Source organism: Schistocerca gregaria, chromosome X (assembly GCF_023897955.1).
Source record: "Schistocerca gregaria isolate iqSchGreg1 chromosome X, iqSchGreg1.2, whole genome shotgun sequence".
In the NCBI taxonomy this organism is placed as follows: Eukaryota; Metazoa; Arthropoda; class Insecta; order Orthoptera; family Acrididae; genus Schistocerca; species Schistocerca gregaria.
This window is the reverse complement of record NC_064931.1, coordinates 555,798,787-555,821,006: the sequence shown is the minus strand read 5'-3', so window position 1 is coordinate 555,821,006 and position 22,220 is coordinate 555,798,787. Positions and strand designations below refer to the sequence as shown.

The window sequence follows — 22,220 nt, the reverse complement described above, 5'->3', positions numbered from 1 at the left end:
GATGCAGGGTCTCATCAGTACTTTACCATTGCCAGCAGCAGTTGAACTGCTGTATATTAAGGTTATTTTAATCAGATAGAAACCTTTTGTTCCAAAAATTAATGATAGTGTATTGTCAACCTTTAATAGCATATGACCTAACAGAAATGTTACAGATTTCAAATCATCTACTTGTAAAGACTGTAAAATATTTTTCCATCTTTTTGTTATTACCAATAAATAACAATTTATTAGGACGGAGGCCCAGTCACTGAGCTTCACCCTGGAATGCTGGGTTTAAGTTTATCAGATCAAAGACCAAATGGTGATTCAACACAGCAGGCTCCATTGTCAACACATGGCCACACCTATCAAGCACCAAATTCTTATTGGCAGCAGCAGTTACCTGGTCCCTTTCAGGTATGTTTATAATTGTTTGTGTCATTTATCCAATGCAAAAGACTTCTGTAACCCTAACTGGAAAAGAGAATAAAATATTATTTCCTCTCTAAAATGTTTCTTAAGACAAATGCAAATTAAAGTATAATAGAAGTTTGCTCATAAAATTTTTTCAGGTACCCCATAGAACACAAAAACATTTGAATAGTTATTTTTCCTTCTAGCTGATATTTTTCTTTATACTGAAATAATCATATTGTCCATGTTGGAAGAAGGCTGCTTTTGAATGTGGAACCTCTAATTGCCTTCACTGGGAGCTTGTTTCACATTTTACTCTTAATTTTTCTAATTTAGCAAGTAAAATAACTTACAAAGTAGGGATACCTGTAGTATAGCAATCAGTGATACTTAATTATCTTTAAGGTTACATGTCACTGCTCAATATTAGTGATGTAGAAGTAGAATTCATTTTTTTTCCTCATATTAATAGTCTTGGTATAGAGAAAAGCATTGTCTGTAAGCATAATTTTATATTATTATTGAAATGGGACATATGAGATAAAGAAACATGTCACTTTTATTTCACAATGAAGAATTTGATCAACAGGCACAAAAATGATTTTAGTGTCGATAATCCATCAGATATACAGAAATTTTATAATTGAATTTTTGTTACTTTCTTAAATGTGTTCTCTTAGAACACTTTTATTCCTTGACTGTTTATTTTTACCTTTTTATGATGGTGTACACCATAAGAAAAAATATTTGCTCTAATCTATAATAGCAATGATAAGCTGTTTACCATATTGAATTCCTAGAAATGGTGGCACCTTTCTTCAGCATTCCTTATAATGTCATTGCCTTCTCAGTATTGATGCAGTAAAAACACACATAAGTACACATAGAATAACCAAATCACTTTAATGAGAACACTGATCATAAGTTCCATATAAAATTCACAGCCACAGCTAGGCTGAGTCCAAACAAATAATGAGTATCCTGAGAGTGGAGTCAACTGAGCATACAACTGAACATAACAGAATAAGAAAGCCTTCTGCTCGGGGATTATGATAGGTAGGTTGCTAGTCCAATCTATGAGGTGGCACTGTCCATGGATTGCGTGGCATGCCATGTTATGCTGACCTCATTGCGATGCTGCCACTGCTGTTTGATCATGCTTCCACCCAGCAGCTGGACCCAAGGCACCAGGCAATTTGAGTCATAAGAAGATACACTGGCACCCCATGTTTCGTTATGTTCACTGCCATTGTGTTGCTGATGTAGTAGATGTGGTAACATAGAATTACTACAGACCTCTCCCTTGGCAGGGTCACTATAAGATGGTGCACCTCTGGTGCCTTTTTCCACAGCTTAAGATGGTGCACTGCACCCAGAAATGTGATGTCATGTCTTCTGGGGCACTGTCGATGGGTGCCTGCAGAGAAGCTGAAAGCCCCTGTTGGCCAGCACTAGTGAGTAGGGCTGGAAATGGCACTGGTGGTGATGGCTCCATTGCTGGGGGATATCTACAGGTGAGATGCCTGGAGGTTCTGATGCTGGAACAGGATATTGGGGGATGTTGAAGGCCTTGGGGGAGGGTTAGGAGCTGGCTGTTCTGGCACCACCAGTTGCTGCTGTAGGTTCTCTGCATCCAACCCCTATGCTCAGCAGAGGGCTAGAAAAGACATCAGAGGAGGTTTAATAAGGCAAGATCATGTTCAACATAGGAGGTGGAGACAAAACAAGAGAAGGAGGCTCCAACGGTGGCAAAGAATGAGAAGATCTGGACACTGGGAAGGAGGGAGTGGGGCTAAGAGGTCTGTGCTGTGGTAGTGGAGGTCAATCCTCTAGCTGTGGACAGAGTTGGTTGCAGCCTTCATCCAGCTGCAGCATGTAGACTCCCAACCCTACTGGCCTTGGAAAACCGCCAGGATCTTGTGCCCATTGTGATCAAAAGTGTAGGCTCCTACTATGGCCTCCAGTATGTATTGTGGCAACAGAGGTGTCCAAAGAGGGTGTGGCATGGGCATTAGAACATTGAGAACTGTGAGCAGCTGGCACCCATGAAGCAGTTCAGCCAGGCTCTTTCCACCCTGTGGTGTCTACCTATAAGAACTGATAAAATGAATAATTTTATCTTCAGTTGTGGTACCTTCTATGTATTTCTTCATCTCTGTCTTGAAAGTCTGGATGAGGCTTTCCACCTCCCTATTGAACTAAGGATGGGACAGCAACACCCTTATGTGGTGGATACCATGTTTCACACAAAACGTTTGAAAAGTTTGTGGGATAAACTGTGGGATGTTGTCCATCACCAGGGTGTGAGGGAGGCTGTCGATGGGGAAGGTCACGGTGAGGGCCATCGATTCTGCCATCAGTGAGCAGCAGTTTACAATGGATGGAAAGCAAGTGAAGACATATATGACAACTAGCCAGTAAGCATCCAGAAAAGGGGCCCACAAAATCAAGGTACACACAATCCCTTGACAGTGTAGGTTCCAGCTATAGAGAGTAACACTGCCGCAGGGTGGCCTGGTGACCTGCACACTTAAAACAAGAATCAAATAAATGTTAACTCTCATGATCAATACCTGGCCAGTAGACATGTCAGTTGGTTAATATCTTCTTCCTTCGTAATGCACCTGAGTGAGCATGATGCAGGAGGTGAAGAATGTCCAACCCGAAACACACCAGAATGACCATCTGCAGCACAGCGCATTCTGTAGACAACAGAATAACACCATCAATAAATATCAACCTGTGGAATAGCACAAAATAATTACAAACAGGATACTGTGCATGAGCAAGAAACCATTGTGGCCACCCACACTGAATATACTGTTGCACATGGCAAAATAAAGGCTACCACCTGGGTGATGCAGGTGCCAGTAATAGGGAACCCGTCAACCGTCTGTTGAACTTCAACATCAAGTCAGAAACAAAGAACATCATCCTGGTTGAAGCATAAGAAGGCAGGAGATGGCATCAACATTAAAGCACTGCGCCGTTTTGTGAAAATTGATTTCTTAATAATAAAGACTGAGGAAGAGAGCCCATCACTGAAGTCTGTGTGCTGTCTTACCCAGCAGATGTGCTGCAGAGCTACAGAGGGAAATAAAAGGTTAATGGTCCATAACCAGGTGCAACTGCACACCATAAAGAGACACATGAAACTTCTTGAATGCATAAATAATAATGAGGGCCTCCGTCTTGATTTGCAAGTAATTTTCTGTCTTGTGCCTTCAAGGCAAAAGCAATGGGCTGTCCCAAACCATCTGTATTACAAAGAGACAGCATGGCCACCATTTCATACTGTGATGCATTGGTAACAATAACGAGATGGTGAACCTACTGATATGTGGCCAGGCACAAGTGGAATGCAGACCATTTTTCAGTTTCCAGTATGCTTGTTCACTGTCAGCTGACCAAACATCTAATGTGACCTTCATGAGCAAATGGTGGGAGAAGATATCTTACTGTATCTGCCTGCAGCAAGATCATGTGGTAACTAAGTGACTTGGCTTAAAAATGCCTGGTGCTGCTTCATGTTAGTAGGATTTAGGCAGCCTAAAAAGCTTCACTATGTCTGTTTATCACCTGTTTCGTCCAGTGGGAAATGACATGACTCAGATATTCAATAGAGGGTTGTAAGAAATACGACTTATCCAAATCGCACCCCCATCCTGCAAGGTCTGAAACAGAAGCTGAACACTGCAAAGATGGTCCTCAGTGGTGGGATCTGTGACCACAGTGTCATCAAGGTTGTTGATACAACAAGGGATTCATTGTTTGAGTTGTTATAAATAACAATGAATAGTCCTGGAGTGCTATCAACTCCAAAAACCAACTGGTTGTATTGGTAGAAGCCATATGGCATACTGACAGCATGAAGCTGACATGTCTCTTCCTCAAGAGGCAGCTGCAAATACGTTTCTGAGAAATCCAGTTTCAAAAAATACTCTACCCCAAACAGTTCTGTCTCAAGTTCTTCCAAGGGGGAATGGGGTATCATTTGACCACAGATTGTGAATTGACAGTCACTATGAAATTCATGCAAAGGTGGAGATTGCCCATCATTGTGGAGCTTGCCCGTCATTTTCTTAGTAATCGCTAATGGCATAGCCCATTGACTAGGTGATATGGGTTCCATGGTGCCCAAAAGTACTATCCTATGTACTTCTTCTTTTACTAGATCATGAAGTGCCAGGGGTGCAGACCAGGCATTAAGAAAGAGAAACTTAGATTGTACAGAGGGTTTGACAGTGATATGTGCCACATAATCTGTGGCCTTGCGTAGTCCAGGCAAAAGAAGGATGGGAAATTCCTTGCACAGATCGTCCATTTCTTGATAGGGCATGAGGTCTAGCACTAAATGTACTGAATTGGTGACTGCCCATCACAAGGAATCTCAATGAGTGCACCCCTGCCTTGTATGTCTTCTCTGTCATAAACTATCTCACAATGGAAATTTGTTGCCAGATATAACTCACAAGACATCTTGAGGGCGTAAACAGGAAATTGAAACCAAGGCGCAGGTAAGTGATAGAGTTCAGAACTGATGCCGTTGTACCTGTGATCAAAAACACATGCTATGGCTGAAAATACTAGAGTCCATAGCATGAGGGTTAGAAGTGAAAGCCAGAACTGATTGAGAGCTGCACACCTTTACCGTGTGCCTTTCTTTCAATGCTGATGGCGAGAAGCCCAATACTGAGGACAGGCTGGTCAGTTGCATTGAGCAAAACAAGTGGGGCTGGAAGGCATGGGTCTGTGGAAGTTTGTGCACCACAGTTGAGTGTATGTGGAGCACAGTAGCTGGGAATGCTGTACCACGATAGCTTCTGCATCTAAAGGCACTCAGGAATATGAGTGCGAATTGTGATCTAAGTTGACAGTGCACACATCAGCTCTACCTGATTGGCCTTTGTTGCTTCTGCTATCTTAAGTACATGTTCTAAGGAGTGGTCTCCAAGCAGCAGTGTCCATTGGCAGACTTATTTATCAGGAGCCAACATCATGACAGCGTCACAACCTATTGTGTCCACATAAGATCCCTTAGATTGAGCAACTTAAGTCTTGCAGCTCCATAGTCCAAGACCAATAAGATTCATGAGGTTGTTTCATTCATTGATGAAACTCCACTAATGCAGATATCATAGGAGTGTGTTTGCAATAATATGAAACCAGCAAATGACACATTTCATTGAATGACAGAAATGCCGGACCCTGAAGGGGGACTAACTAGTGTAACAAGTAGTACGTTTTGGGGGACATCCATGATAGAAAGATAGCTTTAAGAGAGTCAGCATCTGTCATCTTGAATGCCACAAAGTGTTACCATAGACATTTCTCATATGGTATCCAGCATTTAACAGCTTTGTCATAGGTGGGGAAAGGTGGCGGATAGGTTGAAAAATTTTGAGGCCACGTTAACAGGCCTGTCAGCACTCAGTCCAACATGGCCTTGTGTTCCTACTGCAGCATTTCCAACTGCATCTGGATCTCCATTTGCTGCCACATTAACCTCTGAAGAGCAACCTCCAAAGATGCACCTGTTGACACTTCAGGTTGACACTGCAGGTGTCAACCTCTCTGTGATGCTGTCATTACTCTTAGATTGTGTCACTACTTGGTGGGCATACCTGTGCTGCCAGGTGCCAGTGAGGCTGAACTGAATCATAAAAATATGAGCTCTTACGCCAGCCAATGTGGCACTGGTGCAACAGATGTGGTAATGTAGGGTTACCACAATAGAAATGAATAAAGTCCACTAATAATTTATAGTATTCAACACACTTTAAATGTACTTCATACAATACAACCAATGTGTCAGCAACCCATTTATGAGAGCATTGTCTCCTGGAATGTGTTCTGTTGTGTGAAGTATAGTTAAAGTGTTTTGAATACTACCAATTATTAGTGACAATATATAAGAACTTCTGCCCGACATCTGAACAATGAGTGATATTACATTGATACTGAAATCTTCTGAAACATAAGAAATAGGTTCTTATTCTGTAGAAACTATTCACATTAAGAATTTGTCAATGAGTTAGGAAATCTGTTAAGGCTCTAATGGTTCTGGAATAGGATGGAATTCATGTAAGATCATTAGGATTCCTAAGATTTTTACTTCTCAAGGAATGATGAGCCACTTTCCAGTTTTTAGGTGATGATTCCTAGCCTGTATAAATTTTACCAATGAACCAGTATCCCTAAGATTTTGATATATCTGAGGACGAAGACGCATTTTCTAGGTTTTAAGTGAAAATTCCCAGCCTATATTACTTTCATCATGCTTGTTAAGCAGCTTGTTTGCTCTTTAAATGCCCATTAAGAAACAAAAATATTATGTAGGTAGCAAAGACATGCCCAGTGTAGACAGAAAATCATTTATGTACAGGTACCCAGCTTTACAGGAATGGTGTTCAGACTGAGCACTGCAGAATTTGCATTGTTAGTAGTTTTAGTGTCATGAATTGCTGTTTGGAGCGGGTATTGGTATGCCAACATAGCGTAGAAACACAAGCATCCATGTGCAGTCAACATGCATCTGGACAAGGTGAGCACAGCTTTACCCATAAAACTGTTTCATCATATAATAGCAATAGTCTTGCTGCTCTTTGCAAGTGTCAGTGCATTAAAGGAATATGGAGAGATCCTCTTTCTGCACTGAGATTGAAGAACATGATTGAGAAGTTTGAATTAACTGGCAATTTGCAAATTTCTCCTGGGCAAGACCAATGGCCAATTCTGCCACGGATCATTGAAGAAATTACTGTTGCCATGGCTGAGAATGTTGGACACAATGTATGATCTTCAAGCAATGTGCAAGCTGTGTCGTGAGAGCTGGATATTTAATGGCCCACCACTTGAAGAGCACTGCAAACAGTTCCAGAATAGCATCTGTACAAACTTCATTTTACTCATGAGCTTTTGCAAATTGGCACAAACACTCAGGTAGGTTTTCCTCCTACACTTATTTCAAGGATTCAAGTTAATGACATGTGACCTTGGAACATTTTGTGGATTGTTGAAGCACACTTTACTCTCACTGTTATAGCAAACACTCACAATTGTCACACTGGGGATTGCCACCACCAACTAATATTCATGAATGAACACGTCACTGTTTGGAGTGGCTTCATGATACAGGTCAGGATTGGAGGAACTTTGTCCCCAAGGTCAAAGGACATGCAGCATGAATGGCAGACCCTACTGTAATGTGCTTCATCCACATATGATCCCTGCTATTTGGGAGAGACCTGATTTGGGCTCAGTTGTTTTGATACATGATGAAGCTTCATCTCACATTACTTGTGAATTCACTTGGTTACTCAGTAGCTTATTAGGAGAAAATTAAATCATTGGTCAATCATTACAAACTCCATGGCCACCAAATATCACCAAAAATGAACTCACATGATTTCTGGGTGTGGGATTACCTCAAGGACAGGGTTTATCAATAGGCCAATAACACTTGTTGGAGGTTGAAGATATGTTTCAGGTTCTTTCCTTTGAAATTCCTCAAGTCTTTACAGTTTCAAAATGTGCCATCCAGGTAAAAGTAGACACATACAAAACACATCTTTTCACACTGCTTGTTGCATTTGGCATCTTGGCTGAACCCTTGAACTGTTTTGTCAAATTCTGATTATCATTTTTTAAATACACTGATGGACACCTGATGTGTAACTGAGTCACTGGTGTTTTTGTAGATATTAGTCTCCTGATTAGGACAACCTCAGGAACAGCTTAGGGCCTCTTTTACAGTTCTTAGTATAGTTGGAATCATAGCACCTCCACCAAACTATGCTGTATAGTCACCAGATTTATGTACCAAATATGAGAATTGGGTCATCAGTAAAATTTGACCCTTAACACTGAAAGAAAGTGTTTTATGTAAATAAAGCATAAAAGATACACATAGTTAAATAGGATCCTGAAGCAAGTGCACTCCTTTCTATACACAATATTCAAAGTTCTATAATTATAAAGGCATTTCATCAATGTGAAGTTTCTAGATCTTTTAGAACTCTCAGATACTAGATTATAAATATTACCAGGGAATCTGAATTGAACCAGGGTCCTGAATGTAACCAGTCACTAATTACAACCACTATAATATGCTGAATAATGTATAGACTGCTGAAATTTTAATTCAGCTTCTTCAAGAATATTTATTTTTATTTATCTTTTTCGAAACAAGGGAGTTAGATATTTATTTGCATTATCTATAGCTCATAATTCCACATTTTACTATGATGCTGTGTGTACTTCAGTGCACAGGGCCCAAGCCATCTCACCCTGAAACTGCCACATGACTTTTGAGTACCATTATACTGAAGTAAGCAGTACACATGTTTAGAAGAGAGAACTAAATAAACTGCCTTCATATATTGTTCATGCTATAGAGTACAGCAACACAAAAAATCTTAGCATCCACTTTTGTCATTTGTGACTGTGTTCTAAAGGAACCAACCAATATTAAACTGGTGTAAGACCATATGAACAGGGTGTCAGTATTTTTTTTTAATGTTATGTCAGAACTCACTCTCTCCCTTTTGAAAAATTAAAGGGACCAAGTGAGCATCAGAAATTCCTCTGAATTACTATTGATAACATATTAGTGGTACTTATCTCTGGTTGATGGGTAGCTACAGTATCGTGCATTATAGTTTGTCCTCCTGTCTTATACTGTTTATGCCAGTGCAGCCCCATGTGCTGTGTCTTTAAGCAAGAGCAGATGGTGTTGTATTGGCTGCCTTGAGAATGACAGGATTATATGTTGGAACAGTGGTGAGGTGTGATTGTTTTAGTCAGCCACATTACTGTGAAACATTTAAACTGTTTCCTTTTTTCTCAATCAGTCATTTTCATCTCAGGTCACTACATCTCTATCAGTCCTTACTGTTCATCAGTGTTCTTTAGCCACTCAATTACAATCTCTCTCTCTCTCTCTCTCTCTCTCTCTCTCTCTCACTCTCGAAGAGTATTTAAGTAAATTCACTGTAATCTAATCTACTAGCTGCTGGAAGTTCATTTCTGTACCATGACATATTACCCTGTGGTTTGTTCACTATCCTATCAGATATCAGTGATTTAATGAAGTTTTAAGCACTGTCTGTGTGTGTTGCAACTTCAGACTATAGTTTTGTGGCAGCTTCTACAGAGAACTGGGATAATATTTCACTGGTAAGTTTAGTTTACAATATGCACTCTGTTTCTATGCACAGTGAGGTAAGTGTTAAAAGCTATTGAATATCTGTTGAAACATAAAATAAATCATCTGAGTTTACAGACGCTTGTGAAGATTTTCCCATCTCTTAGAGCATCAACTCTGAAGCATGTGTTTTAGGCCTCACGAACTCTGAAGAGTAGCGTTATATTAGAATGTGATCCATTGTTTGTTTCATTAATCCATTAGGTGGGACTCCCTTTGGAAGTAAAGCATGTCAGAAAAAACTAACGGAATACACATTTTACACTACTATTCTTATGTTTTAGATTTAATGTTCCTTCCATCTACACACTGGACTCACATTCGGGAGGACGACGGTTCAATCCCGTCCCCAGCCATCCTGATTTAGGTTTTCCGTGATTTCCCTAAATCGTTTCAGGCAAATGCCAGGATGGTTCCTTTGAAAGGGCACGGCCGATTTCCTTCCCAATCTTTCCCTAACCCGAGCTTGCGCTCCGTCTCTAATGACCTCGTTGTCGACGGGACGTTAAACACTAACCACCACCACCACCACGTTCCATCTAAATGAAGTGATCCTTGCAAACTAGAAAAGGTCAAAAATATTGGAGCACATAATCATTACTCAAGCAAGTGCAATAAATCTGTACAAAGTATGGCCACTATATCTAGCAGTTTATGTTAAATATCATCAAATAAATTTTGTCATGCACCTTGTTTCATTGGTTACATTACACAAATAAATATCCCATACCCATAAATTCATTAATCAAATGCTGTGATTAATAAAGGAAAACCTTCTTTGACTGGTAACTGAAATGTCTTACCAACCATACAAAATAGAACAATATACAGCATTTTTAACTGTAAAGAATATGTTATTATGTAAATAAAATAACTGGAGTATACATTAGATGTTTTGATTGCTATAAATTCACAAGACATTGTCAGTGTCTAAAACTTTACTCATGAAGCTTTAGAAAATAGCTCTAAAGAGAGTTATAAAGGAATTCTGTTACAGCCAACAGCCCAGGCAGTGTCAAGTATGCCACTGTTTTACATACCGTCTTCCCCAGCAAATAACATAATAAGTTCATCACTGCCACATCATGGGACCTTGGCAACATCTGGCAATGGCTCTCATCGATTCATGACTTATCCTGCTGTTCAGCCATTTACATCTAACCATCAACAATCAACAATCTCCAGCTTGAATGCTACGGGACCAACAGCAGATAGTTCTCAGACATCTACAGGTAAGTGTTAAGCGTGCAATGTAGAGTTATAAGATTGGTACTACAACTGGATACCCCTCTAAAGAAAGTGAAACTTTTACATGACTAAAGCAGGTCTATGCTTCAAATTAAAGAAAGATTGTCTTTTGCATTTAAAGAATTAAGTTAACAAGACTATTGAAGATAAGATAGTTATGGACACATTTGCAAAATGGTTAGAAGGCTTCAGCAGGGAATCGGATGATATGAAATTGTTAACATTTACTAATAATTAACTGAATGCCTCCAATTAAAAAAATAAAATGTCTACAATCATTGGGCCATTATGCTCAGTCTAACACACTGTTTCTCAAAGAACACGAATGGAAATTTTTCTTGATCCCTGTATTTTAATTTCAAGGAAATAAGATGTAATTGTAACTAATAAAAATGTCTGTAAAGAAATATCTAAATATAAGTTCCATCATCAAATAAAAATAAAGAGCAGTTATATATGATATTTCAGTACTGGAATTATGATGCAATGTTCCTCCAGACATGCATGCGTGTCTAAAGGCAGGGGCACTGTGGTGACTACAGCCATTATGAAATTCACAAAATGTATTCACAATCGCAAAAATGGACAATCATCAGTTTTATAATGGAATAATAACAACAAAATGACCAGGACTGGAATCCAAATTTCCTGAGTATTGCGAGTGGTTGTCTTACTATTTTATCCGAGCATGACTCACAGCCAGACTCCAACTTCCATATGTCATCAAACAAGTATCTACAGCCTGTACTTATACATCCATTGTGTATATTCTCATCTGGGGGAGACATTTTACTTGAAAGATGTTTGTCTGGTGTCAGCAGATAAATATAATATTGCAGTGCCAGTGTTATTCCGAATTATGATGCAATGTTTCTTCACACATGAATGCATAGTTTCTGCAATAAAGAGCACCTCACCTTCCCCAGCTACTGCAGTTTGTTGTATGTCTCCTGATACATATTCCCAAGTGTTGTTTTTGATGAGTGGTGCTATTATTATAATTATTATGTATTGAGCATCTTTGTTATTACATACAGTGATACGGGATTTGTCATGGGTTAATACAGATAAAATTAATAAAAGCATCTTATGAAATAGTGTTTGTGGACGAATCTTAAATCAAATACACAAACCAAATGATATAAATGTCCAACAATACATTTAATTAATTAAATACAAAGATAGAGAGAGAGTAATAATATTGGATAGAAACAAGAAACAAATAATTTAATACTCTATACTGGGACATTAATTAATTTTTATGTGTACCAGTGGTGGATCATAGGCCTAAATACTGGAAAGGCCAGGAAACACTGGAAAATCTCCTTTTCTTCCATTTTAATGCACTGGTACCTAACATTCCTAACCATCACTACTATTACTGTTACTTCTAGGATGATGATAAATACCAACACCACTACTACCACTATTATTACTGGTAATAATGATAATAATAATAATAATAATAATAATAATAATAATGACAATCTTATCTACTAATGAACTGGTGGATTGAGTGTTTTAGCATTGTTACTTTTGTAAAGCAAGTTAACTTGACGACCCACCTTCTTTTTTAATTGTTTGATGACATCATCATACCATGTGTATCAGCTTTGAAGTATTCACAGTACAGGTTTTTCAGTTGAGGTATATGTAAGAGCTGACAAGCAACCCTGGGCCATGCTGTTCCTCAAATATGTTTCATCTACATCTACATCTACATGACTACTCTGCATTTCACATTTAAGTGCTTGGCAGAGGGTTCATCGAACCACAATCATACTATCTCTCTACTATTCCACTCCCTAACAGCACGCGGGAAAAAACGAACACCTAAACCTTTCTGTTCGAGCTCTGATTTCTCTTATTTTATTTTGATGATCATTCCTACCTATGTAGGTTGGGCTCAACAAAATATTTTCGCATTCGGAAGACAAAGTTGGTGACCGAACTTTCGTAAAAAGATCTCGCCGCGACGAAAAACGTCTTTGCTGTAATGACTTCCATCCCAATTCGCGTATCATATCTGCCACACTCTCTCCCCTATTACATGATAATACAAAACGAGCTGCCCTTTTTTGCACCCTTTTGATGTCCTCCGTCAATCCCACCTGGTAAGGATCCCATACCGCGCAGCAATATTCTAACAGAGGACGAACGAGTGTAGTGTAAGCTGTCTCTTTAGTGGACTTGTTACATCTTCTAAGTGTCCTGCCAATGAAACACAACCTTTGACTCTCCTTCACCACAATATTATCTATGTGGTCTTTCCAACTGAAGTTGTTCGTAATTTTAACACGCAGGTACTTAGTTGAATTGACAGCTTTGAGAATTGTACTATTTATCGAGTAATCGAATTCCAAAGGATTTCTTTTGGAACTCATGTGGATCACCTCACACTTTTCATTATTTAGTGTCAACTGCTACTTGCCACACCATACAGCAATCTTTTCTAAATCGCTTTGCAACTGATACTGGTCTTCGGATGACCTTACTAGACCGTAAATTACAGCATCATCTGCGAACAACCTAAGAGAACTGCTCAGATTGTCACCCAGGTCATTTATATAGATCAGGAACAGCAGAGGTCCCAGGACGCTTCCCTGGGGAACACCTGATATCACTTCAGTTTTACTCGATGATTTGCCGTTTATTACTACGAACTGCGACCTTCCTGACAGGAAATCACGAATCCAGTTGCACAACTGAGACGATACCCCATAGGCCCGCAGCTTGATTAGAAGTTGCTTGTGAGGAATGGTGTCAAAAGCTTTCCAGAAATCTAGAAATACGGACTCAACTTGAGATCCCCTGTCGATAGCGGCCATTACTTTGTGCAAATAAAGAGCTAGCTGCGTTGCACAAGAGCGATGTTTTCTGAAGCCATGCTGATTATGTATCAATAGATCATTCCCTTCGAGGTGATTCATAATGTTTGAATACAGTATATGCTCCAAAACCCTACTGCAAACCGATGTCAGTGATATAGGTCTGTATTTAAATGGATTACTCCTACTAACCTTCTTAAACACTGGTGCGACCTGCGCAATCTTCCAATATGTAGGTACAGATCTATCAGTGAATGAGCAGTTGTATATGAGTGCTAAGTAGGGAGCTATTGTATCAGCGTAATCTGAAAGGGAGCTAATCGGTATACAATCTGGACCTGAAGACTTGCCCGTATCAAGTGATTTGAGTTGCTTCGCAACCCCTAAGGTATCTACTTCTAAGAAACTCATGCTAGCAAATGTTCGTGTTTCAAATTCTGGAATATTCCATTCATCTTCCCTGGTGAAGGAATTTCGGAAAACTGCGTTCAATAACTCCGCTTTAGCGGCACAGTCGTCGGTAACAGTACCATCGGCACTGCGCAGCGAAGGTATTGACTGCGTCTTGCCGCTTGTGTACTTTACATACGACCAGAATTTCTTCGGATTTTCTACCAAATTTCGAGACAATGTTTTGTTGTGGAACCTATTAAAGGAATATCACATCGAAGTCTGTGCCAAATTTCTAGCGTCCATAAATTTTAGCCAATCTTCAGGATTTCGCGTTCTTCTGAACTTCACATGCTTTTTCTGTTGCCTCTGTAACAGAGTTCGGACCTGTTTTGTGTACCACGGGGGATCAGTTCCATCTCTTACAAATTTATGAGGTATGAATCTCTCAATTGCTGTTGCTACTATATCTTTGAATTTGAGCCACATCTCGTCTACATTTGCATAGTCAGTTCGGAAGGAATGGAGATTGTCTTTTAGGAAGGCTTCTAGTGACACTTTATCCGCTTTTCTAAATAAAATTATTTTGCGTTTGTTTCTGTTGGATTTGGAAGAAACGGTATTGAACCTAGCTACAACGACCTTGTGATCACTAATCCCTGTATCAGTCATGATGCTCTCTATCAGCTCTGGATTGTTTATCGCTAAGAGGTCAAGTGTGTTTTCGCAATCATTTACAATTCTCGTGGGTTCGTGGACTAACTGCTCGAAATTGTTTTCGTAGAAAGCATTTAGGACAATCTTGGAAGATTTTTTCTGCCTACCACCGGTTTTGAACAAGTATTTTTGCCAACATATCGAGGGAAGGTTGAAGTCCCCACCAACTATAACCGTATGTGTGGGGTATTTATTTGCTACGAGACTCAAACTTTCTCTGAACTGTTCCGCAACTGTATCATCGGAGTCTGGGGATAGGTAGAAGGACCCAATTATTAACTTAGTTTGGCTGTTAAGTATAACATTCACCCATACCAATTCACACGGAGTATCTACTTCGACTTCACTACAAGATAAACCACTACTGACAGACACAAACACTCCACCACCAATTCTGCCTAATCTATCTTTCCTGAACACCGTCTGAGACTTCGTAAAAATTTCTGCAGAACTTATTTCAGGCTTTAGCCAGCTTTCTGTACCCATAACGATATCAGCTTCTGTGCTTTCTATTAGTGCTTGATGCTCAGGGACTTTCCCAGCACAACTACAACAATTTACAACTATAATTCCGACTGTTCCTTGATCCAAGCACGTCCTGTATTTGCCATGCACCCTTTGACATTGCAGCCCACCCCATACTTTCCTGAGGCCTTCTAACCTAAAAAACCGCCCAGTCCATGCCACACAGCCTCCGCTAGCCGGGTAGCCGCCAGCTGAGTGTAGTGAACTCCTGACCTATTCAGCGGAGCCCGAAACCCCCCCACCCCATGGCGCAAGTCAAGGAATCTGCAGCCAACACCGTCGCAAAACCGTCTGAGCCTCTGATTCAGACCCTCCACCCGGCTCTGCACCAAAGGTCCACAGTCTGTTCTGTCAACATTGCTGCAGATGGTGAGCTCTGCCTTCATCTCGTAAGCAAGACCGACAGCCATCACCAAATCAGATAGCCGCTGGAATTCAGAGAGAATTTCCTCAGATCCAAAGTGACACACGTCATTAGTGCCGACATGTGCCACCACTTGCAGCTGGCTGCACCCTGTGCTCTTCATGGCATCCGGAAGGACCCTTTCCACATCAGGAATGACTCCTCCCGGAATGCACACAGAGCGCACACTGGATTTCTTCCGGTCCTTAGCCGCCATATCCCTAAGGGGCCCCATTACGCACCTAACATTGGCGCTCCCAACTACCAATAAGCCCACCCTCTGCGATTGCCCAGACCTTGAAGGCCGAGAATGATCCTCTGAAACAGGGCAGCAGCTGCATCTGGCTCAGCCAGAGACAGTGCCTGAAACCTGTTTATCAGACGCACCGGGGAGGCTTTCTGATCAGCCTCTGGGGACGTCTTTCGCTGTCTGCCACGCCTTGGAACGACCTCCCAATCAACCACAGGCGAGGGCTCAGCCCCACTGCGGGCAGTAACCGGGGCAACCACAGCGGCAGACCAATCTGGGGACAGACGGGACGAGGTTGACATCCCTGTGATACCCAAGTCCGGCTCCCCATAGTGGTGCCCATTGGCAACAGCCTCAAGCTGCGTGACCGAAGTCAGCGCCGCTTGCAGCTGCGAGCGAAGGGATGCCAACTCAGCCATCATCCAAACACAGCAATCGCAGTCCCTGTCCATTCTAATCGATGTTGAACAACAGTTACTGAAACACGAGTCCGTGTCTAGATAACGCAAGGGAAACATGCAAAGAATGTATTAAGTAACCTGTACAAACGCCTAACGACTGCGCTACAATCTGCCTGAATTTACGATTATAGTAACTAAAACTCGAAATTACACCTCCTATACAAAACTCACACGCAATTTAAGTAAGAATCTACCAAGCAAACACTAAAGCGCGACGCTACAAGTCTCAAATACTATAATACACCCGAAATATATAAATTAAACAATGCAAGTACCCAAACACATGCAAAGAACTTAAGAATTAAACTATGTAACAAATAAGTAAACTAGGGGTATACTACTTGCTGCTGCAGCTGCTTATCTAACGGCGGCAGGGAACACATGTTTAAGACATGAAAAACTCCTTTCCATTCTACTACTTGTTACAGGAATGGTAGCAGTTAGACAAAATCGTTTGAAAGCTTCTGGAAGAATTTGGTCCATTTCAGCCTCAGTCATTCTTTTGATTAAATCTCACAAACTGACAGAATGAAATGTTTATTTATGCTGGGAAGAAAGTACAGTCTCCAGTTCTACATGCAAGTGCTAGCGACTGAAGGATGCACCATACATTTGTAATAATTTATACATACTGTCTACAGGGAAATGCTGAGCATAACTGGTGAACTGAGTAGTATCACCTCATTTAAGGAAGCACAGTTTTTCACATTCTGAAAATCTTGTTTCTAGTTGTTTTACAATATTATCCACTACTTCGAAGTACACCTGTTAGTATTTTGACTTTAGTGGATTGACGATGTGTTCATCCATCATTTCAGCTTTATTCATGTAAGCTTGAGTTTTTGAATTAGTCAAGAATTACATGTAATTTAAGAAACTGATCATTTTATTTTCATTTCGAAAAGCTTTTCATGTGAGCTCTGCATCCTGAGACAGGAATTTTTGCAAAACTATGCATCACTTCTTTTTTCTGAAGAATGTTGGAAAGCAGTTCAGTCTTTAAAAATATGCTTTGAAAAACAGGGAGAATAAAACTGTAGCCAAAGTCTAGGAGGCTATTTTTGAAACCAGGGGCTTCTCTTGTAGTCTCTGCATTTGAGTTTGGACTGTCAATTATTTAATTTGAAACCTTAGTAATCTCCAGATGGTTTTCGAGAATGGTAGATATTTTTCTGGCATTATAGTTCCATCTTGATTCACTGCTCAAAGGAATATGTTTACCAACAATACTGTCTAGAATTGCTGTGCATTTGGAAGACCAGTGGGAGAAAACAGGAATACTATGAAGTGCATAGAAAAAAATCCTTACTGGTTTTATATTTAACAGGCCTTAGCTTGCAGGCCATTTGATTCTTCAGATAGAAGCACTATCATAGGTTTGGGCCAACAGTTTGTTCTTCATATCATAATTCTGGAGCACACCACACAGCACAGTGAATAATTCAGCAGCAGTTCTACACACAACAAAGAAAGTTTTGCATTACTTTGCTTCCAAGTGTTCTGGAACCTGTACAGAAAATTGGAATAGAGATCAACATAAACATCATTTCTGCCCTTTGTTATTGCTCAGGAAAACCACACATTGTTGTACCACCATACAGCAAGACCTTCAGAGGTGGTGGTCCAGATTTCTGTACACACTGGAACCTCTAATAGCCAGTAGCATGTCTTCTTGCATTGATGCATGCCTGTATTCTTCATGGCATACTATCCACATGTTCAGCAAGGCACTGTTGGTCCAGACTGTACCACTTTTCAATGGCAATTCAGCATAAATCCCTCAGAGTGTGTCACGTCCTCCATAAACAGCCTTTTTCAATCTATTGCAGAAATGTTTGATTGGGTTCATGTCTGGTGAACATGCTGGCTGCTCAAGTAGAGTGATGTCATTATCCTGAAGGAAGTCATTCACAAGATGTGAATTATGGGGGCGTGAATTGCTGCCCATGAAGACGAATGCTTTGCCAATATGCTGCCAATATGGTTGCACTATCAGTTGGAGGATGGCATTCACATATCATACAGCAGTTACTGCACCTTCCACACATCGGCCCCACATAATGCCACCCCAAAACATTAGGGAACCTCCACCTTGTTGCACTCACTGGACATTGTGTTGAAGGCATTCAGCCTGAGCGGGTTGCCTCCAAACACATTAGAAAAATTGTCTGGTTGAAGGCGTATGTGACACTCAATGATGAAGAGAATGTGAGGCCAATTCTTAGCAGTCCATTTGGCATGTTGTTGGACCCATCTCTACCATGCTGAATGGTGTCATGGTTGCAAAGATGGACCTCGACACGGACATCGGGAGTGAAGTTGTGCATCATGCAGCCTATTGCGCACAGTTTGAGTCAGAACACTACGACCTGTGGCTGCACAAAAAGCATAATTCAGCATGGTGGTGTTGCTGTCAGGGTTCCTCTGACCCAAAATCCGTAGGTAGAGGTGACCCACTGCAGTAGTAGCCCTTGGGCGGCCAAAGCGAGGCATGTCATTGACAGTTCCTGTCTCTCTGTATCTCCTCCCTGTCTGAACAACATTGCTTTGGTTCACTCTGAGACACCTGGACACTTCCCTTCTTCAGAACCCTTCCTGGCACAAAGTAACAATGTGAACATGATTGAACCGCGGTATTGACTGTCTAGGCATGGTTGTAGTAAAGACAACATGAGCCGTGTACCTCCTTCCTGATGGAATAACTGGAACTATCGGACGTCGGACCCCTCCGTCTAATAGGCGCTGCTCATGCATGCTTGTATATATCTTTGGGCAGGTTTAGTGACATATCTGAACAGTCAAAGGGACTGTGACTGTGATACAATATCCACAGTCAATGTCTTTCTTCAGGAGTTCTGGAAACTGTGGTGATGCAAAGCTTTTTTTGATGTGGGTATTTCAGAAAACTTGAACAGAACAACACAGTTCGCATAAGCTATGTGTTGAGTTTAGCATTCATTGGGAAGCAAAATGGCTGATGCGCGAGCCTGTCTTTTTAGGAGCTCTAGCCTTATGGGCCAAATACATACAGATTTGAAAACACTTTGTTCTGCATAGTTTTTGAAATTTCCAGAAATAGCCCATTTTCCTCCAGTGTATTTTTAAATCACTTCTCTTTAGTACAACTTTAAAAAATGGCTCTGAAATTTCTGGAATTTAGGGAATCTTCTGTCCCATCATGACTTCTGAAAGCTAGATCCTGCTTACACAAAGACTTGTCACGTCAGTCAGAATTTTATAATGTCTCGGTTAGCTTTCATCTCATTGTTGTAGCTAATTTTCATTGGTTGTGATGTTCATTAAGTAGCTCTTTAATACCAAATATTTTTGGATAGTTATTTAAATGAAATAACACTATTTTGATCATCTTAGAAGAAGCATGCCATGCTAAACCTGTTGACAGATTCTTCAGATCATTGAAACCCTGAGTGGACCATACAGTTTTTCTTGTGCTTAAGAGCAAACATGGCATGCAAAATTATTTTCCTGTTGTAGGGCTAGCACATAACCACTTGTGCTGCTGATACCATAAAATATGGAATGCATGTGTTTTGAACTTATCTTTCTGAAGAAGATGTAATGCCATTGTTGGGCATCTTTTCTTCAAAATTTTATATCTTTCAGTGTCACAGCTCCTTGAAAATGAAAGCTCCTATGAGGAAATAATGATGCCTTCACTCAAAAGCATTACATCAGTACTTGTACAAGGTTGAGGTTTATCCACATTCATTGCATGTGGGCAAACTAACATAAGAGAAATCTACAGAGGCAGCACCACAGCAACTGGCCTTCCATGGTACAGATATGCATGACAGCATGACTAAGGCAGTTTGTTCCCCCTCTCTTGCTTCTGGCACTAATGTAATGGTTACCAAGGCAACTGAGCATTTACAGGTGGCCTCGCTTGTGTCTGGCCTCCTTGCCATATGCTTCGCACATCCGTCTGCTTTAGGTTAGGGCTAAGCTTTCGCCCTTTCGCTTGCTTTCTGGTGATGATGATTTGGAAGAAATAACACAAGTTAACATCTTCATGCTCACTGAAAAAGCTACATAAAGGTTGATTGTAAAAATAATTATTGCTAATACTACTGCTATTATTTATACCACAGAAAAGAAAGGATGCCCAGCCTCCCTTGCCTTCTCTAATCAGTCAACACTATCGTGTCTTTGTCACTGCATTAAGCAGTACCTGCTAATAATTCTCCTAGTTATCAATAACTTCTGTAGTAAACTTTAACTTATTAACATTTCTTAAGCTAGTTTTTCAAACTGCGCAACGTTCGTATCCTTAAGCGGAGAGCTTCAGTGTGTATTCTCCTTCTATTGTAATTATCATGTTCAAGTGTTTTTAGTCAAACTCAATGTGGAGCAGTCATATCCACCATATTCACTGTGTTCAGGAACTTGTTGATTTCCACACTTTTAAGCTTATGAACGGAAGTGTTTGTCCAATCATAACGATGTTTTTTTTTGCTGATTGCATAAGTTGGACCCATAACCTGTTAGGATGTGAAAACTCCCTGGCAGATTAAGACTGTGTTCCCGACCGAGACTCAAACTCGGGACCTTTGCCTTTCGTGGGCAAGTGCTCCACCAACTCAGCTACCGAAGCACAACTCACGCCCAGTACTCACAGATTTACTTCTGCCAGTATCCGTCTCCTACCTTCCAAACTTTACATAAGCTCTTCTGCGAACCTTGCAAAACTAGCACTCATTAGCCATGCTCAGTTGGTGGTTTGACAGTACAAGCATAGAGAATAATACAGAACTACTAACAACTGACTTGTAAACATGTGCATAGCAAATTCTGGAGACTCTGAAGACATTACATGGTTTTAAATTTTTTTTATCTCAGCAAAACTTTCAATAACTCATTGGGAAAATTACAATTTTATGCGTGAGGCATATAACTAGTCATCCTGTGAAACAATCTGAAAACTACATAGAGCAAATAGTTCATGAGCACACTCATGTAAATATATTAAATTTATGCCAGAAAATAAATCTGACCTTTTATGAGAATGCCCACATAGTCAATGACTATGTTAAAATTCTAGGACCACTGATTACTAAAAAGTGCAAAGGACATATGAGAAAATAGAAAGATTTACTTGTTTAGTGAAGCAGATAAAGAGGTAGTAATGACTTATCTCAAGGAGGAACTTGAACCAATTAGCTTTGATCTGAATCATATAGAGATACTGTGGCTCAAGTTTAGAAGAACAATTGACGAAGCACTGAATATATATGTACCTAGTAGAACAGTACATAATGAGATGTACCCTTCAGGTTATACAGTTTCTCTAAAGAAGCTTCTAAGGAAATGACTACTGCACAGTAGATGTGAAACAAAGTGTAGTGCTATAGAGAGAGATATGTTGAATAAAATGCTTTTGGCTGCCAAAAGGACATATGAATCCGTGAATGACTATCATAGAGGAGTCTTATCAAGAGAGCTCTCACATAATGAGATGTAACCTTCAGGTTATACAGTTTCTCTCAAGAAGCTTCTAAGGAAATGACTAGTGCACAGTAGATGTGAACAAAGTATAGTGCTATAGAGAGAGAGATGTTGAATAAAATGCTTTTGGCTGCCAAAAGGGCATATGAATCTGTGAATGACTATCACAGAGGAGTCTTATCAAGAGAGCTCTCACACACCCAAAGACATTCTGATCATATGTTAATCATATCAGTAGCATCAAAGTTAGTCTTAATTCACTCATGAATGGCAGAGGAATCAAAATTGAGGGCAACAAAGCAAAAATAGAAATTTGAACTCCATTTTTAAACGT

The 22,220-nt window shown here is 40.3% G+C and overlaps 1 protein-coding gene across 5 annotated transcripts in view; it reads left to right on the top strand.

Annotated features, from left to right (window-relative positions):
* The window catches only part of LOC126298590 (cAMP-regulated phosphoprotein 21), a 1,220,135-nt gene that overhangs the window by 1,136,458 nt on the left and 61,457 nt on the right, over window positions 1–22,220 (top strand). For all 5 annotated transcript variants that reach the window (XM_049989965.1, XM_049989963.1, XM_049989964.1 and 2 more), the window contains 2 exons: window positions 235–399; window positions 10,599–10,833. In XM_049989965.1, the coding sequence (XP_049845922.1) occupies window positions 235–399; window positions 10,599–10,833 (400 nt within the window). The remainder of the gene's footprint in view (window positions 1–234; window positions 400–10,598; window positions 10,834–22,220) is intronic.